This window comes from Rhinatrema bivittatum, chromosome 14 (assembly GCF_901001135.1).
Source record: "Rhinatrema bivittatum chromosome 14, aRhiBiv1.1, whole genome shotgun sequence".
NCBI lineage: Eukaryota > Metazoa > Chordata > Amphibia > Gymnophiona > Rhinatrematidae > Rhinatrema > Rhinatrema bivittatum.
Window position 1 is genome coordinate 40,895,963 of NC_042628.1, and position 16,361 is coordinate 40,912,323.

The 16,361-nt window shown below is 44.0% G+C and overlaps 1 protein-coding gene across 2 annotated transcripts in view; it reads left to right on the forward strand.

Moving 5' to 3' along the window:
- ASB8 (ankyrin repeat and SOCS box containing 8) overlaps positions 1–15,936 on the forward strand; it is a 43,140-nt gene extending 27,204 nt beyond the window's left edge. For both annotated transcript variants that reach the window (XM_029577275.1, XM_029577274.1), the window contains exons 3-5: positions 2,725–2,889; positions 3,981–4,085; positions 4,397–15,936. In XM_029577275.1, the coding sequence (XP_029433135.1) occupies positions 2,761–2,889; positions 3,981–4,085; positions 4,397–5,029 (867 nt within the window). In that variant the 5' untranslated portion in view covers positions 2,725–2,760 and the 3' untranslated portion in view covers positions 5,030–15,936. The remainder of the gene's footprint in view (positions 1–2,724; positions 2,890–3,980; positions 4,086–4,396) is intronic.
- Positions 15,937–16,361: the final 425 nt, after the last annotated feature.

Here is a 16,361-nt window from a genome sequence, read left to right on the forward strand (position 1 = left end):
TGAGGGTCCTAGACTTAGGAAAACTTAGTTAAATTGGAGGAGTACCCCAAGGAGTGGTTAACTGGATGGGAAAATCTAGGGGAAGTAGAAGAGCAGTGGGCAAAACTATAAGGAGATCTGAGTAACTCAACTTCTTATTAGGAAAGCAGATAAAGAGCTGCTATGGATTTCTAAAGAAGTACCTGGAAAGGTAAGGGCGAAAAGGTTTGCGTCCATAAATTGTGAAAGATCACAGAAAAAGAAAGACAAGCAACAATATCTGGAAAAGCTGAGAAAGTAATCGGGAATGCAGATATTCAAATAGAAGAAAAAATAGCAAATGCGGTAAAACGGGTTCAAGACTTTTTTTTAAGGTATGTTAGTGATAGGAAGTACAAAAATAGCTTTATGAGACTCAAAGGTGAAGGGAAAAATATATAAGACACTGATGAGAAAAAGCAAAATTGCTTAACAAATATGTCGGTATCTACTGGAGAAGAGCAGGACCTCGTAAAAAAGAAAGCAAATAAGATTGGAAGTTAGATAAACCTCAATCAATTTTCAGAAGAACATGCATGTGAGGAGCTCACTAAACAAAGTAAATAAGGTGATGAGGCCGGATAGGATAGGTACTAAGGTACTAGGGGAGCTTGAGGTTCTGGCATTTCTGCTGGCTTACCTTTTTTAATGCTTCTTTACGGGTGGGAATAGCTCCAGAGGGCTGGAGACGGGCGGATGTGGTTCCTATTCATAAAAGCAGAAGTAAGGAGAAGGCCTGGGAACCTCAGACCAGATAGTCTGACCTCTGTGTTGAGCAAATTAATGGACGTTGTTAAAACAGAGGATAGTGGTGCAGTTTCTGGAATCCAATATCTTATAAGATCAAAGGCAGTAAGGTTTTACCAGAGGTAGATCTTGTCAGACAAATCTGATCTGTTGCTTTGACTGGGTACCCAGAGAGTTGGATGAAGGGAGAATGTTAGGTGTAGTGTACATCTGATGAAGTGGACTCAGTCTACAAAAGCTCATGCCTCAATAAATTGTTTAGTCTATAAGATGCAACCTGCTTTTTTGGTCATTCCTTTCAAAAGAAAGGAAGCTCCAGAAAGAGGGGCATGGTATGAAGGTGAAAGGAAATATGTCTTTACAGAGAGGGTGGTGGATGCATGGAAGAGCCTCCCAGTGGAGGTGATGGAGACAGAAACAGGATCCGAATTCGGGAATGTGTGGAATAAACGCAGGGGATCTCTGAGGGAGAGATGGGAATTGGAAAGCTAAATGAGATGGGCAGGCTAGATAGGCCATGTGGTCGGGAACCCTCCTCAGTACTAGCAGCTCTGTTTATCCTTCCCTGCCGTATGCCACTCTTTATTCTTTCATCAGGAAGCTGTTAAGCACTGCCTTCAGGAGTACCAGCTAGTATAATAACCTGAGTAACCCCCTCCCATGATCTGCTTCCAGTGCTACTCTGACAGGCCACCAAATGATGCTGTACGAGCAGCACTGGGCTCTTTGTATCTCGGAGGCTGTGAACGCCACTTCAGCACTACTTGGTTTTGGGCTGGGAATGAGACCAGACGTGTTTTGGTTGGTTGTGCACATCGTAAATTGTATTTAACTTTTTTTTATCCCCACCCAAAAGCTTTTTCAGTGTACTTAAATTTTCCATTTGAACACTGGCATTGATAGGCCCAGGTTTAGCTTCACGCTTCAGAATGAATCCGACATTTCACTGGGGATGTCAGTTGAGGTTAACATGAGCCTTGCTGGTGAATTGTTTGATGTGAGCCCAAGAGACACGTACATTGATTTCATTGCCGTTTCATATTTTAAACAGCTCTGAGAAGAATCACGTGCAAAGAGACAATTGAAGGGAAAATAAGATCCCCTGAGTTCCTCCCAACTACTTCCTTTAATACATTATAATGAAGCCTCTGGGTCTGTTGTCACTAAAGGCTTCCCCAATGATGTGTTTGCATCAACTACTCACTTAGAGAATATTAGAAAGGCTATGCTAGGTCAAACCAAGGTCCATGGAGCCCTGCATCAGTGGCCAGTGCAGGTCACAAGTACTCAGCAGTTAGCATAAAGGAGATTTATTTCCCATTACTCACTCCCAAGGATAATAATAGCTTGCTCTAGTCTGCCTGACTAAAAATGTTGTATGGACTTTTCCAAATTTCTTTTAAACCCTACTGTGGTAGTTGCCTTGACCATGTCTTGCAAACAGATTCCATAGCTTGATGTGGATGTTGTAAAAATGTACTTGATGAGATTTTTTTTTTTTTAATATTCTGGTTATTAGTTTCCTGAAGTTTTAATATTATTTGAAAGGGTAAATAACTGTCCCTTAACTACCTGATCCACCTCACTCATGATTTTATACATTTCCGTCATGTCCGCTAGGGCCTTGATGGGTGCGGACAGTTAAACATCCTGACAGGAAAAGAAAATCTAATCAAAGCTGAAATTGCTGGGGAATAGCTTGCACTTTAAATTTTGGCTTTACCAATGTTTTCCAGCAAAACACTTTACAATCACTGGACAGTGGCTGGCTATAGCAATTTGGGTCAGCTTCGTATCTTAAGAGTGGGTGTAGAGAGGCCCGTGGTGGTGCTTATTCCACCCCCCAGAAAAATGATTTGTAGCCTAGTCCTGCATAGTGAGAGACACATCAAATACTGGTCCTGGGACTTCGAACCTTGTCTGGTTTTGTTAGAGCCTCCTCTTTTTCTCTATTGACAGGTTGTTTGGAGCATGTGAAATTAAGTTTTAGGGCTGATGAGTTCCAGCATGTGGTACATTATGCAGAGCATCCAGAGCAAGTACTCCTTGTCCGAGCGACTGATCCGCACCATCGCAGCCATCCGTTCGTTCCCCCACGAAAACGTGGACAACCTCATCAGACGGGTATGGTAGCCACAAAAGGGGGGATGACCATGTTGGCCACATCTAAAGTTTTTCTGTGATTGCTGCTGTTATAAAGAAATATAAGGAGGCACCCTGCTCTGGTTTTAGACTTGCCAGTCTTTTCTCTGTGTTGAAGTGAAGCCGACTCAGAGAGATGTCATGTGGAAGATGACCTCTATGAATGAGTTCTGGCTGGGACTGCTGTGTTCAGGCCTGGGGACAGACTGGATAGAGCAGGCTAAACCTCCCTCTGGCTCTGACCTCTATAGCATACAGTTGCTGTTCTGAAACTCCATGCTGGACGACCAGGAGCAAGAATTGTGTCACTAAAACTTCTGTGTAAATGCAAAGTGCTATAAAGGGGCACCTGGGACAGACAGGAATGAGTTTCTGGGAGCCTGAGAGATTTTTCCATAGAAAACATTTCAGCAAGAGCCAGAATTCCAGCCCAGATGATACAGTTTAGACAACATTCATGCTCTGGGCTCTTTAGTCCCCACAAAGTAGAAAGCATATTGGTTTAACATTGCATCTGATGAGTGCTTCCTGTTGCCATGGAAGGATGTCTCATTCTTGACCGCCAATGCTACTCTCTGTAGCACCTGATAATCTCTCTTTATCGGGTCGCTTATCAAAGCAGCACGCAGGCGCAGCCTTGCTTGGTCTTGGAGATCATGTAGACAGAGCCCAAGGTGATGTGTCTGCAGTTGTGGTCTTTTCTTCCTGCTAACCTGTGCTGTATCTCCTGTGTTGCTCATGTGTCATTCATTCGTATTGCTCTCTTCTACCAGAGAGCAATGTAGAAGATTTAGTTTTAAGGGATACTTGTTTCTTGGCCAGTGACTTTTAATATCCATTTAGAAAAGAGCTTTACTGTATGATGTGTCTTTTTGCTGTGCACTGTAACCAAAACAGGAAAAGTAGCAGCGTTAGCTAGAAAACTAATGGGCCAGAAGCGAGGTGATCTAGATAATCTTCAGTCTGTTTAGAAGCCTGACTTCTGTTACCATAGAAAAATTGTAATGATTGCGAATTTGCCAGCGTCGGATTTTCTTTGTTAAATATTCAGTCCTCTTTTTGTCCTCTTCCAGGGTGCGGATGTTAACTGTATGCATGGCACTCTGAAGCCGTTGCACTGTGCATGCATGGTGGCCGATGCTGATTGTGTCGAACTTCTCCTGGAAAAGGGAGCTGAGGTAACACGAACTTTGACTCAGAACAGACCCATTATGGACTTTTCCAGTTCATGCACCAGCTTGACCCCTGCCCCCTACTACCTTAGCAGCAGTCACCTGACCTGAGCCAGAAACTTTGTACCCCAATGTAAAGGATCTTTTCTACACAGATGCTTTTTCTGACCAACGGTCCCCTATAAGAGGGATTCCCAATGTTTAATTATAGCTGGTTAAGACTTCTTCACTGAATGACGGAGCTTGAGTAACTCTTCTATTACACACACAGTGCTTGGTAATATTAAACTGCATATCACTCTCTCTCTTAAATATAGGTGAATGCACACGATGGATACAACAGAACTGCACTTCACTACGCAGCGGAAAAGGATGATGCCTGTGTGGAGATTCTCTTGGAATACGGTGCCAACCCGAATGCACTGGATGGGAACAAGGACACACCCTTACATTGGGCGGCCTTCAAAAACAATGCCGAGTGTGTGCGCGCGTTGCTGGAAAGCGGCGCGTTCGTCAATGCCGTGGATTACAACAATGACACCCCACTCAGCTGGGCTGCCATGAAAGGGAACCTGGAGAGCGTGCAAGTGCTTCTGGATTATGGGGCGGAAGTTCGGGTCACCAATTTGAAGGGCCAGAGCCCCGTGTCCAGGCTGGTGGCGCTGCTGGTTCGAGGACTCGGGACAGAAAAAGAGGACGCCTGCCTGGAGTTGCTTCACAGGGCAGCAGGGCACTTTGAGTTGAGGAAGAATGGAAGCATGCCCCGGGAGGTCGCCCGAGATCAGCAGCTCTGTGATAAGCTGATGGGGCTGTGTGCCACGCCGGGAACACTGAAAACATTATCGCGATACATGGTGCGGTGTAGCCTGGGCGTGCGCTACCTGCCCGATGCCGTGAAGGAGCTCCCCTTGCCAGAGTCCTTGAAAGAATACGTGCTCCTGGTGGAGTAGGAGAGAGGAGCAAACACTTCCATTTATTAAAATCCCATGCAGCATTTAAAGGAAACCCTCCTCGCTGCGTACTGTGCAATGTTTCAAGAGCATACGGGGCTCGTGTGAACATCCACCCGGCAGGAACTGAAACACTGACTTGAAAGTTATTTTTTCAGGTTCTTTAAATTGTCCCGTTCCCCTCCCCCCCAGTACTGAGTGTCCGCAGCAGGCCAGTGGCTCGAATCTCTCAGACTGCATCCCGCTCGCACTCTGGGGGATTGGGTAGTGAGTCACAGACTTCATGTAGATTGCATGGGCCGTTCAGATTTGTGTGTGCAATGTATATGTGGGAAAGGGGTCAATATGGCAGGAAGAATTGTATAGTTTCTAGGATATTAACGACTTGGCAACGTTTCATACACAAGGCAAACAAGCAGCCTGAGCTAGTGTAGTGTATGGCATGAGAATCTGCAATTCAGAATGGTTTGCCACATCTGTTTTACTTTTTTTTTACTATTAGAAAATTAAGAAAAAAAAAAATCCTGTAAACAGTCTGCTGCATCTACACTGGATCAGCTCTGAGCCGGGTTACTGGAAAGCGGTGGCAAATTCTGCCACTTTGGAACTTGGCTTTTTCTGTTCTGTTCCCCTGCAATCTGCTCTTTAATCATGCATTTTGCACCATTTGGGCTTGTTACCACTTGCCAGTAAACTCAAAGCTGAAATAGGAACGGTGTAGTTTTGGCAGGTATGGACCGTTTTTGCCCGTTTCAGATTTTACTGAGTTTTCAATCTTTTCCCTTTTCTGCCCTTAGCAGCTCGCTCTTTTTCTCCCAAGCCTGGTTTAATTCTGTTATGGTTTTGGTTAGTCCAGGCATCCATCCCCATCAGTAGAGTATTTCCTCATCCCCCTCCTCATTACTCCTTGTCATGGAGCTGCAGCTTGTTCTTTATTGCTGGCCGCAGATATTGGAATATTTGTTGTATCGCCGCTCTCCCTTCTTTGTACAGTACACTTTGAGTTCCATAAACTGTCGAGTTTAGGGCTTGTGTGGCAGGTCCCTTATGATTTTGAGAGCCCTGTTCTGAACAGCTTCCATCTTATTGATGGATGTTATAAGGATAGGGATCCAGAACTGAGATCTCACACCTGTATCCTCTGCAAAAGTTGTAGCACCTCTTTTTTTCCCCCACTGGTAATGTTCCTTATGCACCTTACCATATTGATAGCTTTCCTGGATGCTCTATCATATTGACTGTATCCTTTAGACATGTACGATGAATACTGCTAGGTCACGTAACGGTTTGGTACTTTGCTAAGTCTTACCCTCCTGTATCATAAAAAGCTAATGTGATTTTTGTTTTTTTTAATGGTTCCCTAAATAAGTGGTTTTATATTTCTTTGCTTTGAAGCTTCAAAACCCTTGACTGTTCTGTCAGAGTTTTCTCTGCTCCCTACTCTGGTATATCTGGATTTGGAGTATCTACATTGAGTATGTGTGAGATATATTGTATATATTAGGTCTTCGGTGTTCATTCTGAATTCTCTGAAAACCAGTTTTGTGAGTTAGTCAGGACCAGGTTGAGAAGCACAGATTTTTGTATCATTTGCAGAGTCTCATTTTTCATTTAAGCCCATCTGCAGCATTGCTAATAAAGGTTTTGAAGAGTACAGACCCCAGTCCTAAGCCCTGAGCCACCCCCGCTGTTGCATTACCTTCACGACAGTGGATTCCTGATGCTTAACCAGTTTAAGTTTCTGCCCAGCTCTTATTTTGAAGGCCTTACAGAAATCCAGATATGCAACATTCACTGCATCTCCTTGATCCTTTTACTCTGATCACAATATCAGGAACTCAGATGGGCTATTGTGGATCTGATCTCCCTTTTGTGAAATCATTTGGGCTGGGGTCCTGTAATCTAGTTGCATCCTTCTCTTTAGTAGTGTTTCCATAACGTTGCCTACTACTGCCACTTCTGTGGACTGGGTCTACATCTGCTCCTGTCCATGCCTTCTCTTTTTCTAGAGAAATTTAATCGGAGCTGTGAAAGGTGCAGTCAATGTATCCTCAAGTTCACATAGTATTCTGAATTGTATCCTATCAGGTACCATTCTGGGGTTATGGTTTTTTATTTTTTTAGAACTTTAAATGCATTTATGATGATTTCACAATCAGGAAAAAGGCCTTCATCTTCTGTTTGCTTGTTACCTTTTTATGCAGTGGTCATCTTGCTTTGACAGCTTGATCGGGCCTGAGATGTAAGTTGGCAGTATGAGCTGAGTCCCAGTCTGAAACACCCAGTCTGCAAGAAAGTGGTTTAACGAAATTGCCACAGCTTTAAATCACAATTTTATTTTATTTTCCTAGAGGCCCTAATTCTAAGGGAGGAGGAAGTGTGGTAAATTAACTAAAATAGCTACTTGGTTTATAAGCAGGTTTAGTTTTGTGAATTATTTGTTGAAAGAAATTTAAAAATCACAGAGCAAAGTCTTATAAATCAAATTAGAAACAATATTTATTGAGTATTACTTTAACCTATACAAAAAATAGAGGAGGGAATCTTCATTAGTGGAATGACTTTTTAAACTCTTTATTAAACTTTTTGGCAAACATTAACAATTTCCAGCAAACATACACAAACGTGGCACTTGATCTTATCAACACAAGTCAGTCAACATTAATAATCAGTTGCAGTGGGGAAAAGTTTCCAAAAAACAACCCTTACAATAGCAAAGCACATATATATAACAATCTAACCCATAGTACTTTCTGTAGCAGCCCCCATATCTGATCAGTTTTGAATTTTACTTCTTTCAACTCCTATCGTAACTTTTAAATATCTGCTATCTCCCATCCTTGAATGTGCCAGTAGTCCAAACAAGGACTGAATTTCCAAAAAGTGGCAATTGGAAACCGTGCTGCCGAAAGAAGCTAGGCAACTCATATATTCTGTTATTTAAAGAAATTAACGACCCATCCCATGGACCTTTGAGTGATGTGAGTTACACTGGGTACTCAATGATATCTGAACTCTCCTGTGTGACCTTTGACAGTACCACTACATGTCCAAGATGTTCCCTGTTTTTTACATCCCCAACATGCAGGGTCCGAACCAGGAAATAAATTAGAAAAATGAGAGTACAGTATGTTCTATGTAATTACTTAATTCTTCATCTCTTACAAATAGAAATATTTTAGGCCGCTGCCCAAATGCTCTTGCAAGCTGCTTCAACGAGACTGGTGCCGAAGTCCTTATTCTGTTTATCTGTTTAGTGTTATGGTGTGTCTTCCTCTTATTTAGCTAACACTGTACCCCAGTACATAACAGCAGAACCTTTTGGCTAAGGCTCAGTATCACTAAGATATCCTCCATACCATTTAATTGCTGCAGGGGTCCCTGTATCTTTATAAATGTACAATACCTTCCTTAACTGTAAATATCTACTGAGAGAGTCATCTTCTATATCAAAGTCCTGGCTGAGCATTTGAAACTTTTTTTTAAAAACCCCTGTTCTCCCAAAGTTGAGCTGCAAAAATGAGTCCCTTATCTTTGGTAATCCCTCATAGCAGGGGTAAAGGTGCATGAGTTCTTACAGGGGGGGGGATAAAGCCTCCGGTACCAAATCGAAAAATGTATCATCTTGCTGCCAAATTTGCAGAGTGGGTGCCAGGATATTTATTTATTTATTTTTACAAAATCTTGCATTCTGATACCTTCCAATAAGGTTGGTCAGACTAGGGCTATTTCTACTCCCAATTCTATTGACGTAGGAAGCTGCCACCAAGAAGACCAAGCTTGTCAATTCGACTTCATTGGCCTGCTCTTGTTCAGCTGGGATCCAGTTTTTCTTGTCAAACCATGTCTTAAGACACACACTAGCTTGGCCACCCAGTAGTAAATTCTAAGGTTGGCCAGAGCCATTACTTCCTGCTTTGTAGTCAACCATTGCCAGCTTAATTTAACTCTCACCTGTTGGTTTCGCCAAATAAACGTAGTCTTTAAAGCTGTGCAATTCAGCAAATACCTTTGCTGGAATATTACATTGAACATGCTGAAATAAATAGAACACTTTTGGTAGAATGTTCATTTTAAGTAGATTAGTCCTGCAACTCAGTATATGCCAAGGTCCCCCACCCCTCTGAAAAGTCTTTTTTTTAATCTTACTGTATCGTAATTCTTATGAAAGAGATCTTTGTTAATTTGTAATGAAAACATGAAGATATTTATAATCCTCCTTTAACAACCTTAAAAAGTTGGCAAACTCTCAGGGACTGCAACCTGGAGATCTAAGGGGTACAATTCCGATTTATTATAATTAATTTTGAATCCTGACCAGGTACCAAAGGATCTGTTAAGTAGTCCAGGACATCATCTGCGTATAGAGAAATCTTTTGTTCTCTTTCACCCAGATGAATACCCTTAATTCCAGAGCTTTGTCTGGTAGCTACAGCCAGTGGTTTGATAGTTAAATCAAATAATAGCAGGGAAAGTGGATCCCCATATCTGGTACCTCTAGCTATGTTAAAAAAGAGAGAGAGGGATCCATTGATCAACAAGCGCACATGAGGTCTTTCATACATTAGTGATTCATAGCTTGAATAGCATCAAGGTAATCCCACCTCAGCCAACACATCAAACAGGAAGGGCCAAAATAGCATATAAAAGGCTTTATCTTCATCGAAGGATGCTATCATTCCCTTCTTTTTAACCAAATGCAATACATATTGAATAATCTTGTGTTTGACATGGATACCCTCCCCTTAATAAAACCTGACTAGTCTCCATGTATTAGGCTTGGTATTATGTCCTCCAATCTTAATTGCAGTACTTTGGCCAATGCCTTTATATTAGAATTTAGTGGGGTGATAAGGCAATAAGAACTATAGTCCTGATCATCTTTCTCTTCTTTTTTTTATAAATTAAGGATATATTGATGCCCTCTGAATATCTATAGCATTAAACATAGCAAGAAGAAATGGTCCCAGGTTGGGTAGGAATTTTAAAATAAAGATCAATATGTTAGCCATCTGGACTAGGCCATTTGCCTCCAGGGAGTGCATTAACCACCACCTGCATTTCAAGCAAAGAGATTAGTGACTAGTTTCTCTTGGATTGTCATGAATGTTTGGTAAATTTAGGGAGACTAAAAACTTTCTAATGTCTTCTGTGTTTGCTGTAGTTTGGCCAGTAAAGAGATTAGAGAAGTGCTGCACAAAAAAAGATCTATTAATGTCTAAAGACTCATATGTAATAACTCCATTTTGTTTCCTAATACTTACTGTGGTCAATCTACAGGTCCTCTTTATAACAACTTTGGCCAAAAAGGCCTTGAGTTTGTCACCATGTTTATAAAATGTAAGGGTTGTTTTTTTTTAATGTATTTTAGTGCTTTTTCAATCATGCCTCTTTCTAAGATTTTTAACTCCCTCCTTGTTTTTTTTTCAGCAAACCCAAAGTTTGAACCAAACAATCCTTTTTGTGTTTTGGCTGCTAATATATCAAACTCTTTTTTTGTTCTTTTTATTTTACCTCTAAAACACCTTAAAGGCATCCCATCATAAAGCTGATGCATATGCCAATTCAGGATTGTGTAGACACATTTATCAGTTATCTGTGGTGTTAATATCTGAAATTGCTTGTCTCCCAAGAGGGAAGTATTAAGCCTCCATTAGAAAACTTTAAAGCCTCAAAATCTATACAGATTCCCACTGGATGATGGTCTGACAAAGAACATATGAGAATATCGCTCTTCTTTATCATTGAAACGAAATTAGGAGAGCACATAGTAGTGCATTATGCCTTGAGTAATATTTATAGTCTCTGTCATTACGATGATGCACCCTCCAAATATCTATTAACTGAAAGGTATCATCCAGATCTTTAGTACCTGAATCAGAGAGTGCCCTATACCTAGCCAAGGATATTTTATTCACCAGCAGATCTAGCTAGATATTCCAGGTCCCCTCCCATACATAACTGCTTAGCACCAAAGAAAACTATTGTCAGTATAGGCAGAATTCCTTCACCTTTCTGTTGTGCTCTGGGGCGAAGAGGTCTATGCATGGGAGGCCCCATGTCGCAAAGAGCTCATCCGCCATGGCCTAGTGTAGTTCCCACTCGTGCGGATGGAAGATCTTGCTCAGTCTGTCGGCGGTGGTGTATTAACCCCCGGCAGATAAGTCGCTTGGAGGGTGATGGAGTGCTCCTCTGCCCATTCCAAGATGCTGACTGCTTCCCTGCACAGCGTCCAGGAACCGGACCCGCCTTCCTTATTTATGTAGAACATAGCGACCTGATTGTCCGTGTGGATCATGACAGTTCGTCCCCCCCCCACAGGAACTTCTTGAATGTGTGTACTGAATTTCCTATCGCCCGGAGCTCCAAGTGGTTTATCTGTAGGCCTCTCCCAGCTTGACCAGAGCCCCAGTGTCTGCACCTGTTCCAGGTGGGCACCCCACCCCTTGTTTGAGGCAAGGACCAGTTGATGAGTTGGGGGGTAAAACCACTCTGCTGGTTAGAACTGCAGGGGTCAGCCACCACGCCAAGTCTCTTTTCATAACCAGGGTCAGATTCACTCGTTTGAACAGTGGTTGGGAGAACTGAATCCACTGTATCTTCAACTTCCACTGCAGGCGTCGTATGTGCAAGCAGGTGCGTGGCACTACTTGGATTGCCGCCGCCATATGGCCCAGCAGGGTGAGGATCTGACAGGCCGAGGTGTGAGCACAGTTCTTTAGATGGACAGCCAGGGAGTGCAGTGTATGAGCTCTGTCCGCCTGCAGGAACATCCTTCCTAGCACTGTACTTTTCCGGGCTCCAGTTAACTGCAGGTTGTAGACTGGATTTTTCATAGTTGATAATGAAACAGAGGCCCTCCAAGCAATGGATCGTCGTTTCCAAGCCGCTCTGCAGAGTTGTGGTTGCGGTGCCACTATCAACCAGTCAACTAGGTAGGGAAATAGCTGGACTCCCTTCTGTCTGAGGTGAGCCACTACTACCACTAAACACTGTGTGAAGACTCTCTCAAGGCTGACGAAAGACCAAAGGGAAGAACCTTGAACTGATAATGGCACCCATTGACTTGGAAACAAAGGTAGCGCCAGGATGAGCGGTGCATCGGGATGTGTAACTATGCAGCTGAGACTGAGTCTAGCGAACACATCCAGTCATTGGATTGCAGAAAAAATAGAATGGTCTGAGAGATGTCATCTTGAACTTCTCCCGCAACAGGAATTTGTTGAGAGCCTGTAAGTCTAGGTTCGAGCGGAGCCCCCCTGACTTCTTGGGGATGAGGAAATATTGGGAATAGAATCCCTGGTTCAGCTGGCTGCAAGGAATATGTTGAATAGGTTGCTGTTGGAGTAACATGTTAACTTCCTCCCGCAACAGGTGTTGGTTCTGCAAGCTGGGCTAATGAGGTTGCACCAGGTGCGGAAGCCCTGGGATGTTCCTGATGTTCAAGGGGTATCCCTCTCCAATGATGATCAGCACCCAACGAACTGAAGTGATCGCCTCCCATGAATGGTAGGACACTCTGTCCCCTACCCTCAGCGGTGGGAGTGGCCCGGTTACCTCTAAAAACTCTGTTGGGGCTTTGCGTTGTTGTTTTGTGGCAGAAGCTGCGGAAACTGGTTCCTTGGCCTGCTGCAGCTTTGCTGTTGCTGCCGAGACTGCGGCTGGGCTTGTAGAAAAGCAGGCGGACGATAGGCTAGGTATTGTCTGTAAGGCCGCCGCTGGTAGAAAGCTTTCCTGAAGCTCAGATGGTACTTCCTGCTCGAAGACTGTTGGTCAGTAGGAGACGCCAGTGACAAAACAGCTATGTTTTGTTCTTTTAACTGAGCTACGGTTTCCTGCAACTTGTCACCAAACAGGTTATCTAGAAGACACGGGAGATCAGCCAATTTCTCATGAACATCCCCCTGAATGGCGCTAGCCCGCAGCCATGCCATCCTCCGGGCCACTATGGCCACTGCTATAGTCCAGGTGGACGTCTCGAAGGCTTCATATGTTGTTCTCAAAAGGTGTCTGAGCCCTTCTCCCAGGTCGTGAAGCTGCTGCGGTGGAGCTGCATCCGGCAAAGTAGCTTCAAAGACTGCAGGCCCTCATAAAGGTCCTGCGTGATGTAGAACATCATTCTGCATGCCTGCTTGGAATGTTTTGCCAAAGTCATCTAAATAGTTGTAGTCTTGGCCCGGAGGGGTATTCGAATAGAGGCGGGACTTTTTGGCTTGCTTCATGGCGGACTTGACCACCACCAAGGTGTGCGGGAGTTGGACCAGGCTGTAGTACAATGACTGGCACATTCTAAACTTTAGGTCCATTTTCCATGAGGTCGCGTGCCTGGAAAAGAGAGACTCCCAAGCCTTTGTCATCACCAAGTCCAGAACCATACGGGATGGCAAAGCAGTTGGCTCAGCCGGAGCATCAAAAATCTTCAGGATCCCCAGCAGTTCAGCCTGCGGGTCCGGCACTTTCCTTGTTTCGATGTTAAGCTGAACGCCCACCTTTTCCCCAAACTTAGAATAGGAAAGGTCTTCTGGAGGTTAGGATGGCTCAGGCTGCTCCTCCGGTGGGGTGGGTCAGACTGGTACCCTGTCGAGGAACCGGGTAAAAATGATGGTGAAATTCGTGGAGAGATGTCTGGATGAGGAGAGTGCGGAGCTCAGCTGCGAGGCGAAGGCTCCTATCTCCTTGCTGTGGAGAAGGCGGCTCCTCTTGGGGCGAGGCCGTGTTGGGGGTGAGGGGGTAGGATTAGGCAGGCTACCCTCCTTGATCCGCCACGGTGGCAAAGAACTGCAACAGAATCGGAGAAATCTCCAATACTAGGTGAGGCTAGGTGTCCTCGGCCTTGGGTGGTGTTCCCCCTACTGAGGGATCCCTTGGGGACAAGGCTGCCAACAAAAATATCCAAGTCAGGACCTCCGGAAAAGACTCCCTGGTTCTTTTCCGGAGGGGCTCCTGCAACCATGGCGAAGACTTCTTTCTTTGGGATGCCAAGGATATATCTGAATAGACATGTCCCGAGGACTGTGAGGAACCGATGGACGTGTATTCCAAGACAGGCTCCTCATCAAAAAAAACCCAACTTCTCGGCTCTGCATTGGCACTTGCGTCGATGTTATCCCTCATCGAGCAATCCCTGCAGGGAGTCTCAATCACTGTGCAGCAGCCACACTTGGTGGCTAATTGCAGAGTTCCAGAGGCAATTTGATGCATGGCCTTTGACCAAGGATTATCGCTGCAGTGCTTGGACTAGGTGATTTAGGAGTGGATTTAAAAAAGGGGAACAAATCCCTAGGTAATTGCTAATGAAGGCTTGTGGCACAGGATCCCAGCCCTGGTTCCAGTTGAACTGGAATTGTAAAGGAGCAGGAGGAAATTGCTGGGCCCAAACACAGAACCAGACTCCTCATGCATCAGATCATACTTCGGAATTTTGTGTTTTGAATAGCAATTCCCTTTGGTTTATAAATGCCTGGAAAAATGCCATCCTTACAGCAGCAGCCCTGTGGGCTTGCTGAAGTCCAGCTTTGCAGGGAGTGCACAAGCCAGGTGCTCCTATTTAAGGATCTGTTTGCATCTCTTTAGGGGACCAAATGGCTAAGAGACAGGGCTAAATAACCTTGCACTTCTTGGTCACCTTTTCAAACCTTCCTCAGGTCAGTAGTGACTGAAAGCCAAATGATGAGCTCTGTGAAACCAGCTGGTGGTCCTAAGTTCAGTTCTTGGTGAATAAGTATCCACGTCACTAAAACTACCACCATAATTTGGCATGAATTGTCACGATTCAACAGAGTGGGCATGGAAACTGAATTGCCCTCTGCAGGGTAGGACTCGGGCACATTGGTTCACATGCACTTCCACTGCTCATGCTGTACTTGTTTTGGCTTTCAATGTTTTCAATATGGCATCTTTCATAAGAGTTGCACATAGTTTGCTTTAAGTGTGTCTCTTAATATATCTGGCATTGTGGAGAACACTCATCTGTTTTGTTTTTACCTTCCTTCCCTCCCCTCTCCAACACACACGGTCTTCAGGTTTTTACATGGGATGGTGGCTGCATGTTAGAGGGGCCAAATCTGTGTCCATTGGTGAAACCAAGGGTGTCTTTCCTTGATGTTATATTATGTTATGATAGAACTTCTGCTCATGATAGCTTGGGCACTGGCAAATTAAAGGATTAATGCTAACCATGGCAATGGCTTTGAATCAAAAGTTCATGCACTACTTACTGTCCTGCACACTATCCGTTACGATGTAGAGAGAGGGATTTATCAGCAGGATCCTTTAGTACTGTTAGTACTACTACAGAGCCGCTAGGGAAAAATATGCCCACATTTGAAAATTACAGATGTACTGCTTGGGTTTAAGTGCTTTATATTTTTATCCAATAAGGTGGTGGTGGTGTGCTACATTTATATAGTTTTATTTTACAGCCTATAATGAGAAGCTTTTGGAGGGGAGGAGATGGTATTAAGCAAATCAAATGTGTAATTAATATTTAATTGCTTTTACTCAAGATGGGATTGTGGTAATTGGATACCATGGATAATGATTCTGTCAATTTGTATCTCTAGCATTTCAACATCTTGGGCACCTCCTGTTCTCTCACATGGTCTGAGGTTGGGTTTCATGGACATGATCTATCCCTATGTGGCAGAGCGTGAGATTGATTACCTTCCGAAGCAGGAGACTTGATAAACCTGGCTGTTAGAAAACTGGATGCTTATTAACGGCTACATTTTCAAACACCGGTACGCGTAAAAACAAGGAGATACACGTGGCCAGGCTTCATGAGCACTGCAGGGATTTTTAAAGGACCCCCAGCCGAGCGCATTTCTCACAGGACAAGCAGGATGGTAGTCCTCACATATGGGTGACATCACAGAGTGGAGACCTGTACGGAAAACTTTTCTGTCAAAGTTTCTATAAAGCTTTGACTGACACTGGCATACCGAGTGCACTGAGCATGCTCAGCCTGCAATTATCCCTGTGAACACAGGTGTCTCCCTCAGTCTTCTTTTTTCTCCGCACTGCAGTAAGTATAGCGGTTAGGAGCTCTGTGAGAAATTCTAACACTTTTTCCATACGGAAACACTTAAACTTTTACTTCACAAACACTTTTCCCCTGCACGGGTCTCCCTTTGCGTACATTTATTCGATGCTCGGTGAGTACTATGCCCTGTTTTTCAGTCGGTTCCTGTCACCTCCCTGGCCTGCCAACCGACTGCGGCCTTCCCTCTCCCTGTGTTTTCATAGTTAGCCACACATAGCCTGCGAGTGTCCCTCTGTGACTCTCTGCCTGGTTATTAGCGCTAGTGGGACAGGGACTTCCACGGTTTCCGTT